Raw genomic sequence first — 17,929 nt, 5'->3', positions numbered from 1 at the left:
TTATTTACTGCAGCTTGTATGGATTCACCATATGCATTTTGAATATTATATTTCTCATATAATTTGTCTTTTCCTTAATAGAGAATGTAACAGCAACTGTTATGAGTATTAGAGCAAAACAGATGGGCATGTTTCTTTGGTTTCCTCTCAGTGGAAACACTTTTGACCTGCTTGTAGATCTCTGCATTTGCTTTGCCTTGTTTGCTTCTAACAGCTGCCGTACATATGTCTGTCCAATCAGAGCCAGCCACAGATCATCAGCTGTTGGTCCCCGAGCTGCCTCGGCTACCGGTTCCTCACCGACCCAGCACGGACATCCTGGACGTCCCGGAGTCGTTCAATGACAAGACGTAAGAACCTGTATAATCAAAAGAAATTATTAACTAGGCTTAAGAAAGAAAAAATGAAACTGCACTTTTTGGAGCCCTTTTAAAATTCCTCATCTTTTCTCTTTTTCTGTGTCTAGCTTCAACTCCAACCATGTGCACTTGTCTGGGACTAGTGGCCAAACCCAACCAGGCCAGCAGGGCCAGCACATCTACACAGAGTACCAGAACCTGGGCCCCAATAATGGAGTCCATGGCCCCTACACGGGACCCAAAGAAGGCCAGAGACCCACTCTCAGGGAACCCCTCATCTATATCCCTGTAGCAGGCCCTGATGGAAACAGAGTACCCTTAGTCAAGGTGAGTGAACCTCAAATTAAATCTGATCTAGAACATTACCTGTTGAACCTATAAAATTGACTTAGTATTTTACAATGTCCCGGTTTTTCGCTTGTTATGATTTTATGAACTCACTCTGTTCAAAATGCTGCGCGTTTGATCTTGTAGGTGAGCGATGGTCCTCTGCCTGGTCTCGCGTTTGGTTTCCCTGACAACGAGACAGAGTTGCCTCAGGAAGCACAGACGATCACAGCCATCTCGTGGCAACCCATTCCGCAGACTTCAGAGTACGAGGTGTCCTGTAATCCCATTACACACCTGGAGGAACAGGGCTTCCAGGTACGGGCGCTCTCTCTCACTCTCAAACAAACAAACAAACACACAAACACACAGTCACACACACACACACACACACACACACACACACACACACACACACACACACACACACACACACACACACACACACACACACACACACACACACACACACACACACACACACACACACACACACACACACACACACACACACACACTCTCAAATTGACTGCAGGAAATGTAAAAGACCCCTTTGTCCTCCTCCATGTAGATGCGTCTTCCTGGCACGTCTAACAGCGCCACACTGATCGGACTGACGTCCGGGGCGTCCTATAATGTCGTAGTGGAGGCCATGAGGGGCGGGGCTAAAGAGAAAGTTCTGGAGGAAGTTGTAACCGTCGGCAATGCTGGTAAAGTTGCCAACAATCTGAGAATTTTCTTTCACCACAATGAGTCTGTGTTTTTGGTTTATATTATATGTATTGTAAGAAACTTAGTAACCACATAGAGACACTTAACGAATAATACATGTTATTAAAAATGTATATGAATATGACATTTCGCAAGTTAAACCACATCTTCTGATCCTATTATAATGTATTATTTTTTTCTAATTTCATTTCTCCTCCATCCCCTAGTTCCAGGTGACATCCCCGTTACGGCCAACCAGGATCTGTGCTATGACACATTCACACACACCTATCACGAGCTGGGCTCCGAGTGGGAGCGCATGTCGGAGACGGGTTTCAAGCTGTGGTGCCGCTGCCTTGGCCTGGGCAGTGGTCACTTTAGGTGTGATTCATCCAGTGAGTGGCTTTATTAACCCCATCCCTGCATGCTTTGCACACACCCAACAACAACCCATGGAATTAGAAGTCGAATAATTCTATGTGATTCACTCAAAAGGAATTTATAAGAGGGAAATGTAAAATGAACGCAAACTTATAACATCTTGCATAATGTCATAAGCTGGACCAAATTGGCTTCAGAATGACTCAAGGTTAATTACTTGAATTGAGAACTTTTTGAATTTGCTTAATTTACATTATACATGTCATAAATTCCTTAGCTATTGCTGCGCTAAAGCCATAGAATTGTTCAGTTCATGTGCCGCAATAAAAATCTAATACTATATTCTACATAAATACATTGTAAAGATAATTATTGTACAATGTATTACATGCGACAACCAGTGAGACTGCTTCATGAATGAAGCGGTCGTGCTTGTTAAGCTGAGCTAACAAGCCATCATCGGTCTCAGTTGTTTGTATTGTCTATATCTAACAGTGACGATACCAGAAACTGAGATCATCATTCATCAGCGTATTCTTGAGGTCATCACACTGTCTGTACGTCTCCCTACTGTGAAAATCTGTATATTCAGGGGGACACCGAGGAAACTTTTGTTCTTTTTATGCTGTCTGAACCACAAATATATTTCGCATTTGAATTTTTTTTGCAGCGCATGATTGTTGTTTTATAGACACTGGAATTTTGACTGTGAATGTGTGAAAATGTGAATCTTACACTCCAACCTTCAATTCTATTCACCCTTTGCTCTACTCTTCATCTCCATTTCAACACGACTCCCTTCTACATCTCCCCCTCTCCCCTCTGCCTGCTTCCTCTCCTCCTCCTCCTCCTCCAGAGTGGTGTCACAACAGCGGCAACAACTATCGAATCGGTGAAAAGTGGGATAGCCAAGCTGAAAATGGTCACATGCTGAGCTGCACCTGCCTGGGAAACGGCAAGGGGGAGTTCAAATGCGAGCCCCGTGAGTAAACAGAGCTGGACGCACGGAAAATGGGAGTGCGCATGCAAAAACACTTTCTGAACATCCCGGCAGGCATTGACCGCTTGCTGGTCCACACACGGACCGAACACACCTCATGGTTTACATGAACTTACTCTACTCTCACACTTTGTTAAAACATGACTCAGAGTAACATTAATGATATATTAACATCACGCACCGTTGATCTTTACTGTGTAACTGTAACCCTCCAGATGAGTCGACATGTTATGATGATGGGAAAATGTACCAGTTGGGGAACCAGTGGCAGAAAGAGTATCTGGGCGCCATCTGTACCTGTACCTGCCATGGAGGACAACAGGTGGGTGACACTGTGTGTGTCTGAGTGCACAGACCTCTTGGGGCCCGAATGTGTGTGTGTGTGTGTGTGTGTGTGTGTGTGTGTGTGTGTGTGTGTGCGTGTACATTAAACTTTCCCTCTGCTTCTTTAGGGCTGGCGCTGTGAGAACTGCAGAAGGCCAGGCGTGCAGACCGACGTGGACGCCGACCTCCTGCAACCCGTGGCCTCCGACGTCTTCGACCGCTACAGAGAAAACGCTCTACGCAAACTGGTCAGTGTCTCTATTGCGCTTAAAATTGTACCTCAAATATTGTAGCCTTCTCTTTTTGTTTCATTGCATATTTTTCACCTTCAAAATGTAGTTAATTAAGGGGGGGGAAATCCCTGATAAGTTATATTAATTTTAGTCAAATATCAACACAATCTATGCATGTGTAAGGATACACACAAACCATTGACAGGGATATCAATTTAATTTATTTAAGTTTATAAATGTATGATTTTGATTAGCAGGCCCAGGAAATGTTGTACTGTGGATTAAAATGTGTTCAATTCCTTCACCCACTGTCAATTGAGTTGAGATCTACACCACACAATCTCGCACACGCGAGAGGAAAAAAGATGTTGCTGTAAATCCAGTCAAAACCTATAATCCTATTCTCTTGTCTCCTGTCCTTCTCTTCCCTGCCGTCCAGAACATCCAGTGTCCAATTGAATGCTTGCGGCCCGAGCTGCTGGCAGATGCTCAAAGCCCCCCAGAGTAGAGAGGAGGAGGAGGAGGAACGCGAGTAAACGAGGAAGACGCGAGAACCCTTTCAGGGAGGAACTCTCCTCCTGCGTTCTTGAAAAGAAGACCTTTTCATTAAATTTGTGCCTTGATGGCCCCCCCGCCCCACACCGATTCTTAGTGCCTTGAGAAAGACTTTTCTACACCGACCTGTGCCTATTCAAAGACCTGTCCAACTTTTCCTGTTTGTCATCCACTTCACTTCCAACAACAACAGAGATGACGTCATCAAATTCATTTTTGATGCGTGTCTATCAGAGCACGAGTCCTGCTGCTTTATCACTTGGAACCTGCCTAACACACACACAGACACACACACACATGCACAAGATGCAATATTGTTGTTCACTTTTACTGTTGCGTTGGGACTTTTTTCGGTTTCAGAACATTCCAGTACAATTCTCTTCCTTTGAAAAAAGACAAAATGCATCGCTACAAATGTCCACCCCTGACAAAAACCTGTATCCACATTTCATTGAGTCTCACCGTGAGTAATATGTATGCAGATGACATTTATGTAATGATAGAATGCATTTTGTGGGTCTTTATACATGTTAAATTCAGGAAAGAAAGTCGTTTTGCAAAGCCATACATTTCATTAATTTTTACAGTTCCTGTCTCAGCTTGATTGACCTAGACGGACATGACAGTCTGTCCGATTTGAAATCACATTGATCAGGCCGTTTTCATCAACCTGAATCAGCATCATCTGTGTAGTCAGGGGGATTACAGATGTAAAGTCTGTCCTATCTGTATCTCTGTGGTCAGTCGCCTTCGATTTGGGTGAGCAGAACAACTGGTCACTAATATTTCTCTTTGAAATATTACAAATGTATCATTTTGATTAACAGGCCCAGGAAATGAATTACACAAAAAAAAAATCTAAACTTCACGTTTCCTTAAAAAATAAGCACTGAGTTTGTGTTAAAAACAAAAAACGCGGCCTTATAATTTGCCTTATTGCAGCGTAGGCTGTTGAAGTAGCCGTGTAGACGTAAGCCTGTGATCTGCATGTGGTGTTTTTAAAAGTACATCAGATATAGCACATCGAAAAAATCTATAAAGCCAAAGCTGATTGACCAAAAGTTGAACTCTTATTTCAAAAATGAATGGGGAAAATTCACCATTATTTCCAAGTGAAATGCATTTTAATTACATAAATGTTTGTATTTTTTTTTTTTATTTATCCCTTTTTATTCAGGCATTTTGTTCAATGCTACTTTGGGTTGTACACTTTATTTTTTGATTAACATGTTTTTTATATTGTTGGTGCCAAACTCTGAACTACTGTGGACTGAATCTTTTTAATAAACTGAAAAAAATCCAAGCAGTTTTTTTTCTTCAATTATGCAATGTTACACTGACTTATGTTTTGTAACATTACTCTACGAACCAAAGGCCTGCAAACAATGGACCAGACATAGATGGTTTTGTATATAATAAACACGTATACAGTACAAATGGGGGATAAAGTGGTGTGGGGAAGAGTGAAAGAGGGGGTGGTCAATTTCATGAATCAAGACTCAAGCACCAATGCGTAAAAAGGATTTCTGACACCACAGAGTTGATTGTGATTATTTAGACATTAAGTTTGAAGAATTGCTTTGAAAGTCTTGAGATCTTTGATAAGAGTTCAGGAGATGTCCTGAGTACAGCCTGCATACTCTGATTGTAGTATGAACAGCTGTAGTATGAAACCATTGAGGAAATACATTACATTAAGAAATATATTCAAACACCTGTTACTGTAGTATGGCTGAGGTGTTCAATGCAGGGAATGAAGCACTGTACACTCTGCAAACAGTATTTGATGTCAGTGTTGGTGACAGTCGATCTTTGTTTTAGTCCCACACAGAGTAGTTGTATTTTAAGTGAAACTTTGGTGGGGAAAAAAGCTCAACAAACTAGTTTGAGGCAATCACACTAACCTAAAGTGTTTTTAGGCTACAGTTTAATGTTGCTGTTATTTCCACCAACTAGGGTAGTGGCTTATTGGGTATCTGATCATCATGGAATTGAATCAGAAAGTTCTTTATTGTCAATATACTCGAATGAACCTGTTTCCGCTTCCTCACTTTCCGACAAAGATAAATATATAAAAGTGTAAAAAATATGGAAAGATATAAAGGCATGTAAATAAAAACAGTAATAGCAAGAAAAATTTGACATTAACTTAGATAGCTATATAAAGTGGCCGGGCCATAGTCCGGGAGCTCCATCCCGATAACGCGTTGGGTCGCCTTCACCACACTGTAACGCAGTTACCGCAGAAATGCTCAGCTAATCAACTCATGTCTACAGTCTCGTGGTCTTAGTGAACGGTGAGTGTCTTTCTCTGATCACAATCTCCGATCAATTAAATGACGATCAGAACACGTGGAAGGTCCGGTTTTATTCTGAAAAAAAAACTAAACCGGAAATTGTCAGCTCTCTCCCCTCTGCCCTTCAGAATAAATTGCGTCAAATCGTACGGATGAACATTTTCTGTATTCACTCGTGCACTAAAGCTCAGATTAATAAAACTGTTCGAAACAATATATAACCAAACAAACCAACTTAGACGTGAAATTATTAGATGATCAATCAAATAGACGACTGACAGAAAGCTCATCCATAACGGTTTTGATTATTGATTAACCATTTCGGTCACGCCATAACAGTCACTTGTGCCAGTATCTCATATGTGATGTTCAGGTAATAATAACAATGAGTTTTGTTTGCTGATATTCTAATGATTGGCCTTGAGGGTTCGCCTGCGTCCCGTAGGGAATGTTAAAATGTGTACGTCGAGACGCTTTTATTGTGAAGATTCCCTGGGCGGAAGTGTCGTTTCTACACCCGCCGCCGAGGAAGCACCGATTGGGATACAAGAAGTTAGAGAGCGAGAGAATCTACGAGAAAGATGGCAAACATTTGCATCGACAGTTTGATCCTGAAGCTCCACGATGTGGACGGGGTGAAGTTCGGGGAGTACAAGCTGAAGAGCGGCCTGCTGACGCCCATTTACATCGACCTGAGGGTCCTCGTGTCGCACCCTGCGCTCATGAACCAGGTGAAACCACGTGCCGCTGCCGTGACTTTTGAAAAAAGAACATGCAGAAATCAAATCAAATGACGTGGCAGACACTTTGAGACAGCGCGCAGGCCAACTCCCGTGAAGGCACCGTGGTGTTTTTTTTTTCATTTCCGCGTTGACGTTTATATCCGTGCTGGACGCGATACGGGGGACGTGGCTGTTGATCAGCCTTATCAGCATGTCGTCACCGAAATCCCCAAATCTCCTCATACACACAAAAAACTGTTAGAATTCTGCAAAAAAATAAATAAATAAATCAAAACATTGCAACAAATCTTTACAGTGCAGTGCTGAGAGCTCACACACACCGAGTCCACTGTTGAATCGTCCTGTGTCAACAGCATCGGCCATGATCATCTTCATATGTACATATGTACACAGTTGTGTGGAGTTTGACCATGATCAGGAGCTTACAATGCACTGCAGCTCACAAGAATGCTGTTAAAAATGTCAACTTTCCTGCAAAACATATGGAGGTACATTGAATGTTCATGTCTTCTGCAACACTGCCCCTTTAAAAAAAAAAAAAAAAAAAAAAAAATCTGAGGTGATTGTCAAATTGGTTTAGGAAGTTTCCTAAATCTTGACGTGACCCGGAAGTATTTGATCGGCAGTCACGATAAGAGCTGTTCGGATTCTCTAAATGCGTAGGAAAGGAGCTTCAATGCTTCCTTTCCTATCTCCTTAATCATAGGGTACACTGGAGCTTCCTATGTGAAGGGAAAGGAGATATAGACGTCCCACAATTCATTGCGGCAGCGATATTTAACGTGACGCGCCATGCTCGCACGTAGACGATTCAATTCAAGTAGAAGGAGAAGAAGTAAAGAGTATGAATATGAACCAAGAAGAGACGCACGTCATCATGTAAGTTACCGTTGCATATGAATAATTTACATCTGATGTCACGTTGCGTTTTTTGTAGTCCCATCTTCGGAAAATTTGTAATTTTACCACGGCAGACACAGGTCAACAACATCCGCCGTCGCGTGACGACGTAGTTCAGTGAAAGTCGAGTCCGACTCCCTGAGCACCGCTGTCGGCTTTCCTAAGTCCTATCAGTCCTCCTTTACACCTTCCCTTGACCTCATGACGTTTTCCACTGAGGTCATGGAATAGTAGATAGGAAGGACAATTTGACCTCACCCCTGGACTTGTCTGCTACCGTAACTCCTTTTTATTTTCCCTTTTCTATCACCAGGTGTCAAGTCTCATGTACCAGCGTGTGCAAGACGAGGGGCTGCAGTTTGACTCCGTGTGTGGGGTTCCGTACACGGCCCTGCCCCTGGCCACGATCATCTGCTCCAGACACGAACTGCCCATGCTCATCAGACGCAAGGAGGCCAAGGACTACGGTGGGTGCTGAGAGGGAGCGGTAGTCGGGCTCGTTCGCCTGGGTTTCTTTTTTAAAGGTGCAGTGCGTGGGATTCAGGTGTTGGACAAGGAGCATTCGGCTGATTGTAACATGCAACTTTGCCGCCATATGCCATTAAATTCCACACACTGCACCTTTGCGTTTGCCCAGTGAAAGCACTGAAAGCGGCTTATGTGGCCAAAGTAAGTTTTTCATAACCTGATGACTGATCAGCTTCCTCGTGTCACCCTCCTAGGGACCAAGCGTCTGGTGGAGGGGTCGATCCGTGCCGGGGACACGTGTCTGATCATCGAGGACACCGTGACCAGCGGCGCCAGCATCTTGGAGACTGCCGAAGTGCTATACAAAGAGGGACTTAAGGTTCAGTATCAAATTCCATTGGTGATGATAGTGAATAAGTAATAGATCACTGTGAAGGTTATAGAAGGTTATCAACAGTGATGATTTTAGCGAGGGCAGCGACACACAAGAGTCTTTTTTCTTAATAAACCCGAGAGCCCGGCCTTTTTTTTATGGAATATCTGTTCCTTTGGTGAAGGTGACGGATGCCATCGTCCTCATGGACCGAGAGCAAGGTGCCGCGAAGATGTTGGCCTCTAAGGGGATCCGGCTCCATCCAATCATCTCCATGTTCAAGCTGCTCAATGTGCTGCAGGCCGCCGAGCGCATCGACAGCCAAACTGCCCAGAGTGTCCGCAAGTTCATCCTGGACAACGACACTTTCAGGTACGGTTGTGTAGCTTTTCCCTTTTTATAGGGACAGTGTGTGTGTTTTCAAAGCATACTGTCCATGTGCTCAAACGTCCCAAAGTGACATTTTGGACTTGCCTGTTTCAGGCCCGGCGAGGAGAACGGCAACGGAGCCCCCGCCACCAAGAAGCCATGTGTGCAGCAGAACCCGGAGCTGAGCTATGCAGACAGAGCTGAACTACCAAGTAACTGTTTAGCAGTTTTTTTTTAAGACATTAAGTCCGGAGGATGTGGGCAAAATTGCGTCCGGTTGTCCTCTGGGGTTTGCCGTTCACATGTGACGAACGCAAAGGGAGATTGTCTGAGTCAAGACGCGTTCACAACAGTGGGATAATCGCCGGAAAACATTCTGTGGCGTCTGGGTAGAGCGCCAGGGGGCAGGACATGACCATAACTGCACTGCGGGAAGCCGAGTTTTTGTTGACAGTCATCAACTGGCCCACTCTCTCGCTGGGAATCCTCCGGAGATTCTCCTGTTGTATTCTCACACGGGCTCACTCACAGGACATTCTCCTGAGGCCTTGACTAGAGGCCTGGCTGGAATGTGTCCAGAGCAACATCTGCGCTTCTCCGGAGAAGTTCAGGACAATGTCTGGACTTCTTTCAATGTAGTCAATGTACTGACAATATGTATTCATGAGGCTGCATCCGATTTGAGAATGTTATTCTACTCAACATATCATTTTGAAATGACACCCCCCCCTTTGGTCTGCAGACGTTCACCCTCTGGCATCGAAGCTGCTCAGGCTCATGGAGGAGAAGCAGTCGAACCTCTGCCTGTCCGCCGACGTGACCAGCAGTGAGGAGCTTCTCCAGCTGGCCGACTCTCTGGGTCCCAAGATCTGCGTGCTGAAGACGCACGTGGACATCCTCAAGGTACTGTGGGAGTGGAACCAGTCCGTTTGTTACAGAGGAGAACTTACTTTTGCCGGGGCAAAATAGACTGATCTTGTCGTGTCCGCTGACAGGACTACACTGTGGCCCTCAGCCAGAAACTGCAGGCTTTGGCCGAGAAACACAACTTCCTCATCTTTGAAGATCGCAAGTTTGCTGACATCGGGAACACAGTCAGGCATCAGTACGAAGGTGAGAAGATTAATCCCAGTCCCATGTTTATACTGGGCTTTTATTTAACGGCTTTAAAAAAACGTGAACTTATAATAATAATAATTAAGTAGCCTTACAGTGAGCTCATGTGTCCCCGCTCTCCAGGTGGTTTGTACCAGATCTCCTCTTGGTCTCACATCGTGAATGCCCACGCGGTGCCGGGGCCCGGGGTGGTCAAGGGTCTGAGCGCCGTCGGAAAGGCTCTGGGTCGCGGCTGTTTGCTCATTGCGCAAATGAGCTCCAAGGGATCGTTGGCAACCGGCGAGTACACAAAGGCCACGGTACGCATGTCTCTCCTCAGGCCTCAGTCCAAGGCCGCTCAAAACGCGCCGTCCGTGATTTGTGGCTCCCAGGTCAACGGCTGTTTTATCTCTTTCTATCTGCGCCCTCAGCTGAAGATGGCAGAGGAGCAGTCGGACTTCGTGATCGGCTTCATCTGTGGATCCAAGATCGCCAACAGGCCAGAGTTCATTCACATGACCCCCGGGGTGCAGATGCTGGCTGGAGGTAAACTGTTAACTTCTCTTTCAACTTCCCCTATATTTTTTAAAAATTACGTTTTGGGGGAAATTGTATGTACTTTCGATTCTGAGTATTTCAAAAGGAAGCCGTGAAATCATGTGTTTTTACTATACGCACACCCTTAAAGGGATAGTTCAGTGATTTTGAAGTGGGGTTGTAGCGAAAGTCGGAGCTCTACTGTTGCAGAGGGAACCAAGGAAAACGTCTTTTTTGCCACATTTTTAAACGTTACCTAAAAATATATATATATCCGTTCAATTGTACGCTAAAGGATGTATTTTTTTCACTGCTTTAGTTTGCCCTCAGACATCCCTTTAAGTTTGCACTTTTTTTTCAAGCGTACTTCGGCCAACTGAGTATCACTCTGCAAATCAGCTGTTGGGCGCTGCCGTGGCGAGTTGGTGCAGTAATAATATATAAAAATGTGGCGAAAAAGGCGTTTTTCAGCGCTCCCCTCTGCAACAGTAGAGCTACGACTACTTCTGCTCTAAACTCTGTAACATGACATCGCTGATCACCATCTCCATAAGGTAAAATATAAACTATGCATAAGTACCTCGTACAACCCCACTTCAAAATCACTGAACCACCCCTTTGAACTTTGATGTTATTAATCTGATGTTCAGGAGTTTCACTCTGATGAGTTTTGTTTTGTACATTTGTTCTTGACTTGAAGAACTGCAACAGTAAAACAAACCAACAAACCATATACAGTGTAATCCACTGACATGCTAATAACAGTTATAGGATAATGTCTTTGCCATTAAGGTTAATTATCTGATGCCTTAAACATAAACCCCTTTGACTTTTGGCTTTTTACTGTTTTGGTGTTGTGGCTCACCTCAAACACAAGGTGGTGCTGCGGTGCAAGAAATTACTACTGGCCCTAGTTTGCAGTAACCTAACAAAATCCACAACAAGCTCCCCCCCCCCCTCACCCGTCTCTGCTGTGTCTCTCTTTTCCTATAAAGGTGATGGGCTGGGCCAGCAGTACACCACCCCAGAGGAAGTTATCAACAACAAAGGCTCTGATGTCATTATCGTGGGACGGGGTGTCTTGGAGGCTCCCAATAGGCTAAAAGCTGCCGAGTCATACAGAAAGTCAGGCTGGGATGCTTATGCAAAGCGACTGGGCCGGAGCGGCCAATAGGAGCTCAGGAGTGGCAACCGCAACATTACATCTAATTACAAGTGTGAATTACAACTTTGGAAGTATTTTTTTTACATTGTCCAGATAAAGCGGTTCTCACAGGATTGTGTACATAGAAACACAGATACATGTGCATCTGTACTATATACCACACTTTCACATTGAAATGCAATACATGTCCCTACACATGTGGACAGTGTGATTCTCTTCTGTTAATAAGCTGCAAGACCTGACATCTGATCTGTTGAGTGAATTTCTGACTGGTTTTAAAACATATTTGCTCACGAAAAAAAAAAACTACAATCTATATCAATCATGGTTCCGTTCCTTTGACAAAGATGACCACTTCCAGTGTGTGGGGGGGAAGCCATACTTTGTCTGCGTATGCTTCTTGTTCTGTTGCTGAAACACTAAACCAGGATTTGAGGTACAAATGCTAGTACTTTTTAATCACTTTCTTTTAAAATTTGGGGCTTTATTTTTTTCAGCACAGAGTTGAGCATCGAGATCTGTGCTAGTTACGGAGGCTTTTATTTTGAACTCCAGCTTCACTATATATCAGTATTAAGCTGATTTATCAAACATAGGCCAAACATAAAGATTTATTTATTTTGTGAAAAGGGAAAAACGCCCTATGTTATGAATTTACAGGTGAACTGCTAAAGGATGGCTGTCGATATACTGTACCTTGAAGAGAACACGACAGAACGGCCCGCTCGAGAAGATGTCAGGCTTTTCCAGCAGTTGTATGATCAGTGTACTCCCTCCGATCTACTGTGAACCACAAAATGAGAGTTTGCTGACTGGGGCCAGATTCCTCTCATCGTAACTGTCCCTCCAACGTCCTTAATGTAAAATGATAAGACATTTAGTTGAGGGAATCCTCAACTAAATGTCACGTGATGTATTATAGTGTCTAGATTAGAAGTTGTTAGCCATTGGTTATTACTCAAGTTGATGAACACCTGCAGTGTGACCCCTCCCTTTAAAAGAAAGAAACTTGTAGACAGAGTCCTGGGGACATGACCGTTGTGCAGTTACAACTGTACATGCAACGAAAGGGCTTTGCGGTATAAACTGGAGGTATCCTTCATTTAATGCATGTGAAGTGTCTTGTCCTACAGAACCTTGTTTGGCTTTTGATGCAGTGTCTATTTTCTTTTGTAAAGTGAAATTAATACTTCAATAAATCTTGTTATAAAGACAGTTTTCTTAATTGATGGTAAATAATGTTAATGTATTTCTAAAGATAGACTAGATTATCCAGGAGTGTAATAATACAGATTTTTTTTAAATCTCTTCATGAATAACAATGAGCCAAAAAATAATGCTCCATTTGCTCAAGGCACACTGAAATAAACTAGCTGTTATTGGACAGAAGTCCATTTGAATCTCAAGGCTCACATAACCATAGGTTTGGGTAGTTTGCCATGATCTTGAGATTTGAGATTATATTCACAAAGACATTTTGCCCTTTGTCATTCAATTTGACAAAATAACGCAACTTTGTTTGTAATCAAATATTATTTAAATTTGTAATCCATGGCAAAATGTTTAAAGATACCATCAAATGTGCAAATGAATTCCATGTAATAATCATCATCTTTAAATATGGGTTTGCAAGAATCATATCTCTTTCTATGCAGTTGGCTTTCTTTCCATATATCATATCTCGTAGTGAATATATTGTTTCTTATAATGTTCTCTTGCATTCTCTTTGTTGTGCCTCCTATAAAGTTGGGGGACCGCAGATTTAAAAAACAAAAAACAAAACTGAAGCAGCAGAGGTTATGATATACTGACCTCCAGTCTATATGTATGAACAACCATACTTCAAGAACAGGATCCTACACTTTCCATGATGCAAAACTCTGACATGTAGACCTACTTTGCCTGTTAAATGCTTTTATCTTTCAAACGCCATACTCTGTTTAGATTTTAATGTTGGTCTGCCACCCTCAGTTAAATTAACTCTGGTGAGTTAAGGTCCTCCACAGCCTCAATAGACACGGTACAAGCTGAGTGATGCTAACCGTGGTTCATTAAAGAGACAGGTTTATGACTTTTCAACCTGAAGACATGCAGCAATGACCTCTGACCTGCCCTCTGGACACAAAAGAACATGACTGACAATTGATTGACAATTAACCGACAATTTGACAGTCTTTTTTGACATATTGTTTAATATTTGTGTTCTTATTTTTAGGACGCTCCAAAATATCTAAACTGGATCTATGTATTCAGAAGCCTTTCCGACAGAAAATAACTTGCCAGGTCAAATGGCTTGTCTCAAGGCAGATTTTTCCCATCATTAACACGTCCAGTTTGAACGTCCTCAAGGCTTCCCACAGCTTTCCCCAACAAACTTGTTGGGTGAGGTGCTTCACCCAGCCGGACAAAGTCATTTGCAAGGTATATGACATGGAAATGATGCCCGGGCCGAGAAGGCAGCTGCTTGGGACGAATGGAGTCGGCAGGTAGCTACGTTACAATGAGCCTGTTTACAGGCACAAAGGTCACACACGTTGCCTGGCACAGAAGAGGAAGAGAAGGAGGAGGAGGGGGAGGTGCGCTTTGGTTGGAGGGCAGGGGTTTGGTAAGAATAATTCAAATCGCGCGTGTGCGTGTGTGTGTGTATGTGTGTGTGAGAGAGAGAGAGAGAGAGAAAGGGAGAGTGACTGCATCTCCAACACACACACACACACACACACACACACCTCCCCCTTATGTCAATATTGGATCAGAGCAACGCACCGTGCGACAGGTGTCTGTGCGCGCCCTGAGGAGATCCTCTCACCGGTTTTCATCCAGGACGGGTGGGGAGAAGGGGGGAGGGGGAGTGGGGGAGTGTGTGTGGGGGGAGGGAGGAGAGAGAGAGAGAGAGAGAGAGAGAGAGAGAGAGAGGTATATAAGGTGTATACTTGTCACAACCATCACACATTCAGCGCGCGTAAAAGGTGAGCCAAACCTGTCCAAGGTTGCGCGCGTTGCTTCCAAGGTTGCTTCTTCTGAAGGTAGGCTAAATTTCTTTTCACTCATTTAAAAGAAACATTTTCCTCCAGAGTATCTTTCTTGCACAGCTTTACTTTTGCTTGGTGTTCTAACTTTTTTCTAACTTTTTCCCTCCCTAAAGGTTGCCTGACTACAGAGGAGCCAGATGCCAGGCGCGCAGCACCCCCCCCCCCCCCCTCTCTCTCTCTCCGGACCGTCGTCACACACTGTGATCGCATCTGAGACTCGTTCATGTCTGTATTTGCTTCACGTTGAGCCTCACGTACAATACCTGAAGATGAAGTTTTGTTCGTTCGGCTCGCGTTACGCAGGTACAGGTGGGCAACTGGAAAAAGGGAACGAGGGGCAACGGTTCTTTGCGTTAATGGATGGCGATCGCCGCTGTTTGCACTGCCAAGCCTCAATTTGTACAAATGATGGAAAAAATAGTTTGAAAGACTTTTTTTCTTTCTGGGTTTCACACTGTGTTTCTAAGAATGGCGACAAATTAGGTGAGGCCAGATGTTGCTGCCATAAACTACAGCACTAACTTTGGCAATGAAAAACGGAGGTGGACTTAAAATCTTCAGAAATGTATTTCGTCGAAAATGCATCAGCCCATTGCTCCATCTAAGAGAACTAAAGAACTATGCTATTAAATAGACGCAGCTCAACATGGTTATTGAGTATAGTTTCAGCAACTGACGCACCAGGTGTGTGTTGGACATGTGACCTGATTTGCATACAGGTGGAATGGAATCGGGCAAGGCTCTAAAAAAAAGAAAAAGAAAAGCAATTGTATAGCCTCGGATCAGAATGGTGCCTGGCACATGGAGCCAAAAAAACATTTATCTCAACTAAAATTGAAACAGAACTAATAAATAAAATTTCATTTAAAGGATTGCTGGACTCATTTGAGTAGATTCTTGTTGAATACTGTGTGTGTGTGTGTGTGTGTGTGTGTGTGTGTGTGTGTGATTGATGCGTTGAAAAGTGAGAAGGGGCGAAGGAACAGGAACAGCAGGTGAACTCGATCGAATCAGAGACGTTATCGAGGCAGGAAGTTACAGCTCGAAATCCAACATGATTTGTTTTTTCTTGTTACTCAAAAGGTCAAATAAGAGAAAAGTAAGACTATGAGTACCAGTCTGACATCAACCCATATGTCCATGTAAAAACACCCGCTGGGTTTGAACCCGTCTGTTCAGCTCAGCCATGATACGATCACTATACTGATAAACCTGTAACCGACGCTGGGAAAGTGTCCAAGTGATGGTCTGTCACCGTGTAGGTTGTGCTCATCTTTATCTTGCCCATTTGAATTGCCCCTGGACGATACCGTATCATATGTAGAGCCTATTCTGAAAAGACTGACATTTACAACGGCAGGGGTGATAATCTTCCTCTCCCCGTGGAGCTTTTTTCATAATCATTTTCCTAGTTGGCACAGTCATGGGTGACGGCGTGTATTTTCCACTGGGGGCCTATTCATTACTGTCGTTCGCTTACGTCATGAGCCGAGGCTGCAGGCGAGCACCAGGGAGCGGAGAGATGGGCTTAATGGGTGGTTATGTTAATCATTAACTAAACATTAACCGCACGCACACACACACACGCACACACACACACACACACACACACGGCAGACATCTGATATGGGCCAGCTGTCATTTAAATGCTATTAGACGTCAAATTCAGCCACTGCCCTTTTGCCGTTCTTTACTTTTATTTCTTCCTAATGTTAAAGATCATGCGTGCCTTTTAGTTTCTGATTTATTTTTAACGCTGGTGTTTTCAAGAGCTCTGCTGAGGGAATATGTTTGAAGGGTTTGATAGGTGACGCAGGCACACTATTCTACCTTGTTAAACTTTTAATAATTGACTTACATTTTTTTCCCAAAGCAGAGATGAAGTTGCATCCCTTGCAATCTTGTTGGAACAACGACGACGACATCCGGTGTAACCAGCAAAGTGCCAAAACGCAGTAAATGCAGCAAATATTTTAACACAACTTATTTCTTGCCTGTTTAATCAGTTTAAATGAATAAATAGGGAATCGTCAGCAAAGGCTACAGGTACAAGCTTCCTTCCTTTGAAGTTGAAATGTTGCTTTACATGTCACCTCCTTATGCACCAACGGGAACGAGTAAAACACAATCATGATCAATTTTTCATTGCTTTAAAATGACAGATTTTTATTCTGTGTTTTGTCTGTTTTGGGGTAGAAAATCTTCCACATTATGTTATGCAATTAAAAATATTTTTGGAATGGCGCCTTCTGTTGAATAGGGAATATGTTGTGCAACAGATTAGCATGTCCACAGCCTCCAGGGAGATAACTAACGCTCAAGATGAAATTTGATACACATTTTTTTTGTTCTTTACCTTACGGTCGTCTGTGCAGATTATATCCCTTCACATTCCCACCTCTCTTATATAACAGAAAAAAACCCATCTCATTTACAGGCATCATGTTTTTTTACGAAAGACATCACGACACAGCCCGTCCTGCGTGTCTTCCCGCACCTGAGAGCCTGTTTGCCTCCGCTTGGAGCTCTAGTCAATATTTGTTCAAAGCCAGAGGAAGAGAAAACTCACACTCCTCAGTATCCTGGTTACCTGGCTCCAGTTTGAACCGACTGTCCCAACTGGTCCTGCTGCTGCGGCTGTCGCTGCTGCTACACCCTTCCTACCAGCTCCAGGAGCAGCCATATTTGTTTAGGATTCAACGTGAATGTTTCTTTCACCCACCCCCGTTATTGGTGAAAGAAAGGGTCTGAATGGTGCAATGTGAGGAAAGCTGGGTAAGCAAACGGTTTGAATGATTGACTCTAATATAAAAAAAAAATTGAATGCCATCTAGTAATAGTCCATACTATTCGAGGCGACATGAGACGAACGCGACAGAGCAACAAAAAACATGATATTTTGGGCACATTTTATGAAAGGAAACTTGTTATGTATCATACTATTAACATACTATTGTCATTTTACGTCACCATTTGATCATTTTACATGTATTGGCTGTGAGAGTCATATCCTTCCTCTGTTTCTTGCCATGTATTAAAGAGTCTGTCCAACACATCAGGAGG

At 43.4% G+C, this 17,929-nt stretch overlaps 2 protein-coding genes and 1 long non-coding RNA gene across 3 annotated transcripts in view; all 3 read left to right on the top strand.

The window, feature by feature from the left end:
- The window catches only part of fn1a (fibronectin 1a), a 31,078-nt gene extending 25,885 nt beyond the window's left edge, over window positions 1-5,193 (top strand). The window contains exons 40-48 of the mRNA XM_035651411.2: window positions 242-350; window positions 467-686; window positions 834-1,004; window positions 1,258-1,396; window positions 1,625-1,792; window positions 2,635-2,760; window positions 2,994-3,100; window positions 3,231-3,350; window positions 3,775-5,193. Coding sequence (XP_035507304.2) covers window positions 242-350; window positions 467-686; window positions 834-1,004; window positions 1,258-1,396; window positions 1,625-1,792; window positions 2,635-2,760; window positions 2,994-3,100; window positions 3,231-3,350; window positions 3,775-3,843 — 1,229 coding nt within the window. The 3' untranslated portion in view covers window positions 3,844-5,193. The remainder of the gene's footprint in view (window positions 1-241; window positions 351-466; window positions 687-833; window positions 1,005-1,257; window positions 1,397-1,624; window positions 1,793-2,634; window positions 2,761-2,993; window positions 3,101-3,230; window positions 3,351-3,774) is intronic.
- Window positions 5,194-6,682: 1,489 nt separating this feature from the next.
- On the top strand, window positions 6,683-13,052 carry umps (uridine monophosphate synthetase). The gene is made up of 10 exons (XM_035651412.2): window positions 6,683-6,918; window positions 8,144-8,297; window positions 8,553-8,677; window positions 8,856-9,043; window positions 9,155-9,252; window positions 9,783-9,943; window positions 10,036-10,153; window positions 10,280-10,455; window positions 10,567-10,681; window positions 11,668-13,052. The coding sequence occupies exons 1-10, from the start codon at window positions 6,769-6,771 to the stop codon at window positions 11,844-11,846; spliced, it is 1,464 nt and encodes a 487-aa protein (XP_035507305.1). The 5' UTR covers window positions 6,683-6,768; the 3' UTR covers window positions 11,847-13,052.
- Window positions 13,053-14,791: 1,739 nt separating this feature from the next.
- On the top strand, window positions 14,792-15,738 carry LOC124850995. The gene is made up of 2 exons (XR_007032119.1): window positions 14,792-14,860; window positions 14,980-15,738. It is a non-coding gene; the product is annotated as an uncharacterized LOC124850995 (long non-coding RNA).
- The last annotated feature ends 2,191 nt before the right edge of the window (window positions 15,739-17,929 follow it).

Source organism: Scophthalmus maximus, chromosome 14, assembly GCF_022379125.1.
Source record: "Scophthalmus maximus strain ysfricsl-2021 chromosome 14, ASM2237912v1, whole genome shotgun sequence".
NCBI lineage: Eukaryota > Metazoa > Chordata > Actinopteri > Pleuronectiformes > Scophthalmidae > Scophthalmus > Scophthalmus maximus.
Note: the sequence above shows the minus strand (reverse complement) of the source record. Positions and strands in the feature narration are given on the sequence as shown.

Excerpts from the sequence above, each read along its gene's own strand:
- umps (XM_035651412.2), top strand. The coding sequence starts at position 6,769 with ATGGCAAACATTTGCATCGACAGTTTGATCCTGAAGCTCCACGATGTG. Across the intron at positions 9,253-9,782 it reads AGACAGAGCTGAACTACCAA|ACGTTCACCCTCTGGCATCG; the intron begins GTAACTGTTTAG and ends TTTGGTCTGCAG. Across the intron at positions 10,682-11,667 it reads GGTGCAGATGCTGGCTGGAG|GTGATGGGCTGGGCCAGCAG; the intron begins GTAAACTGTTAA and ends TTTCCTATAAAG.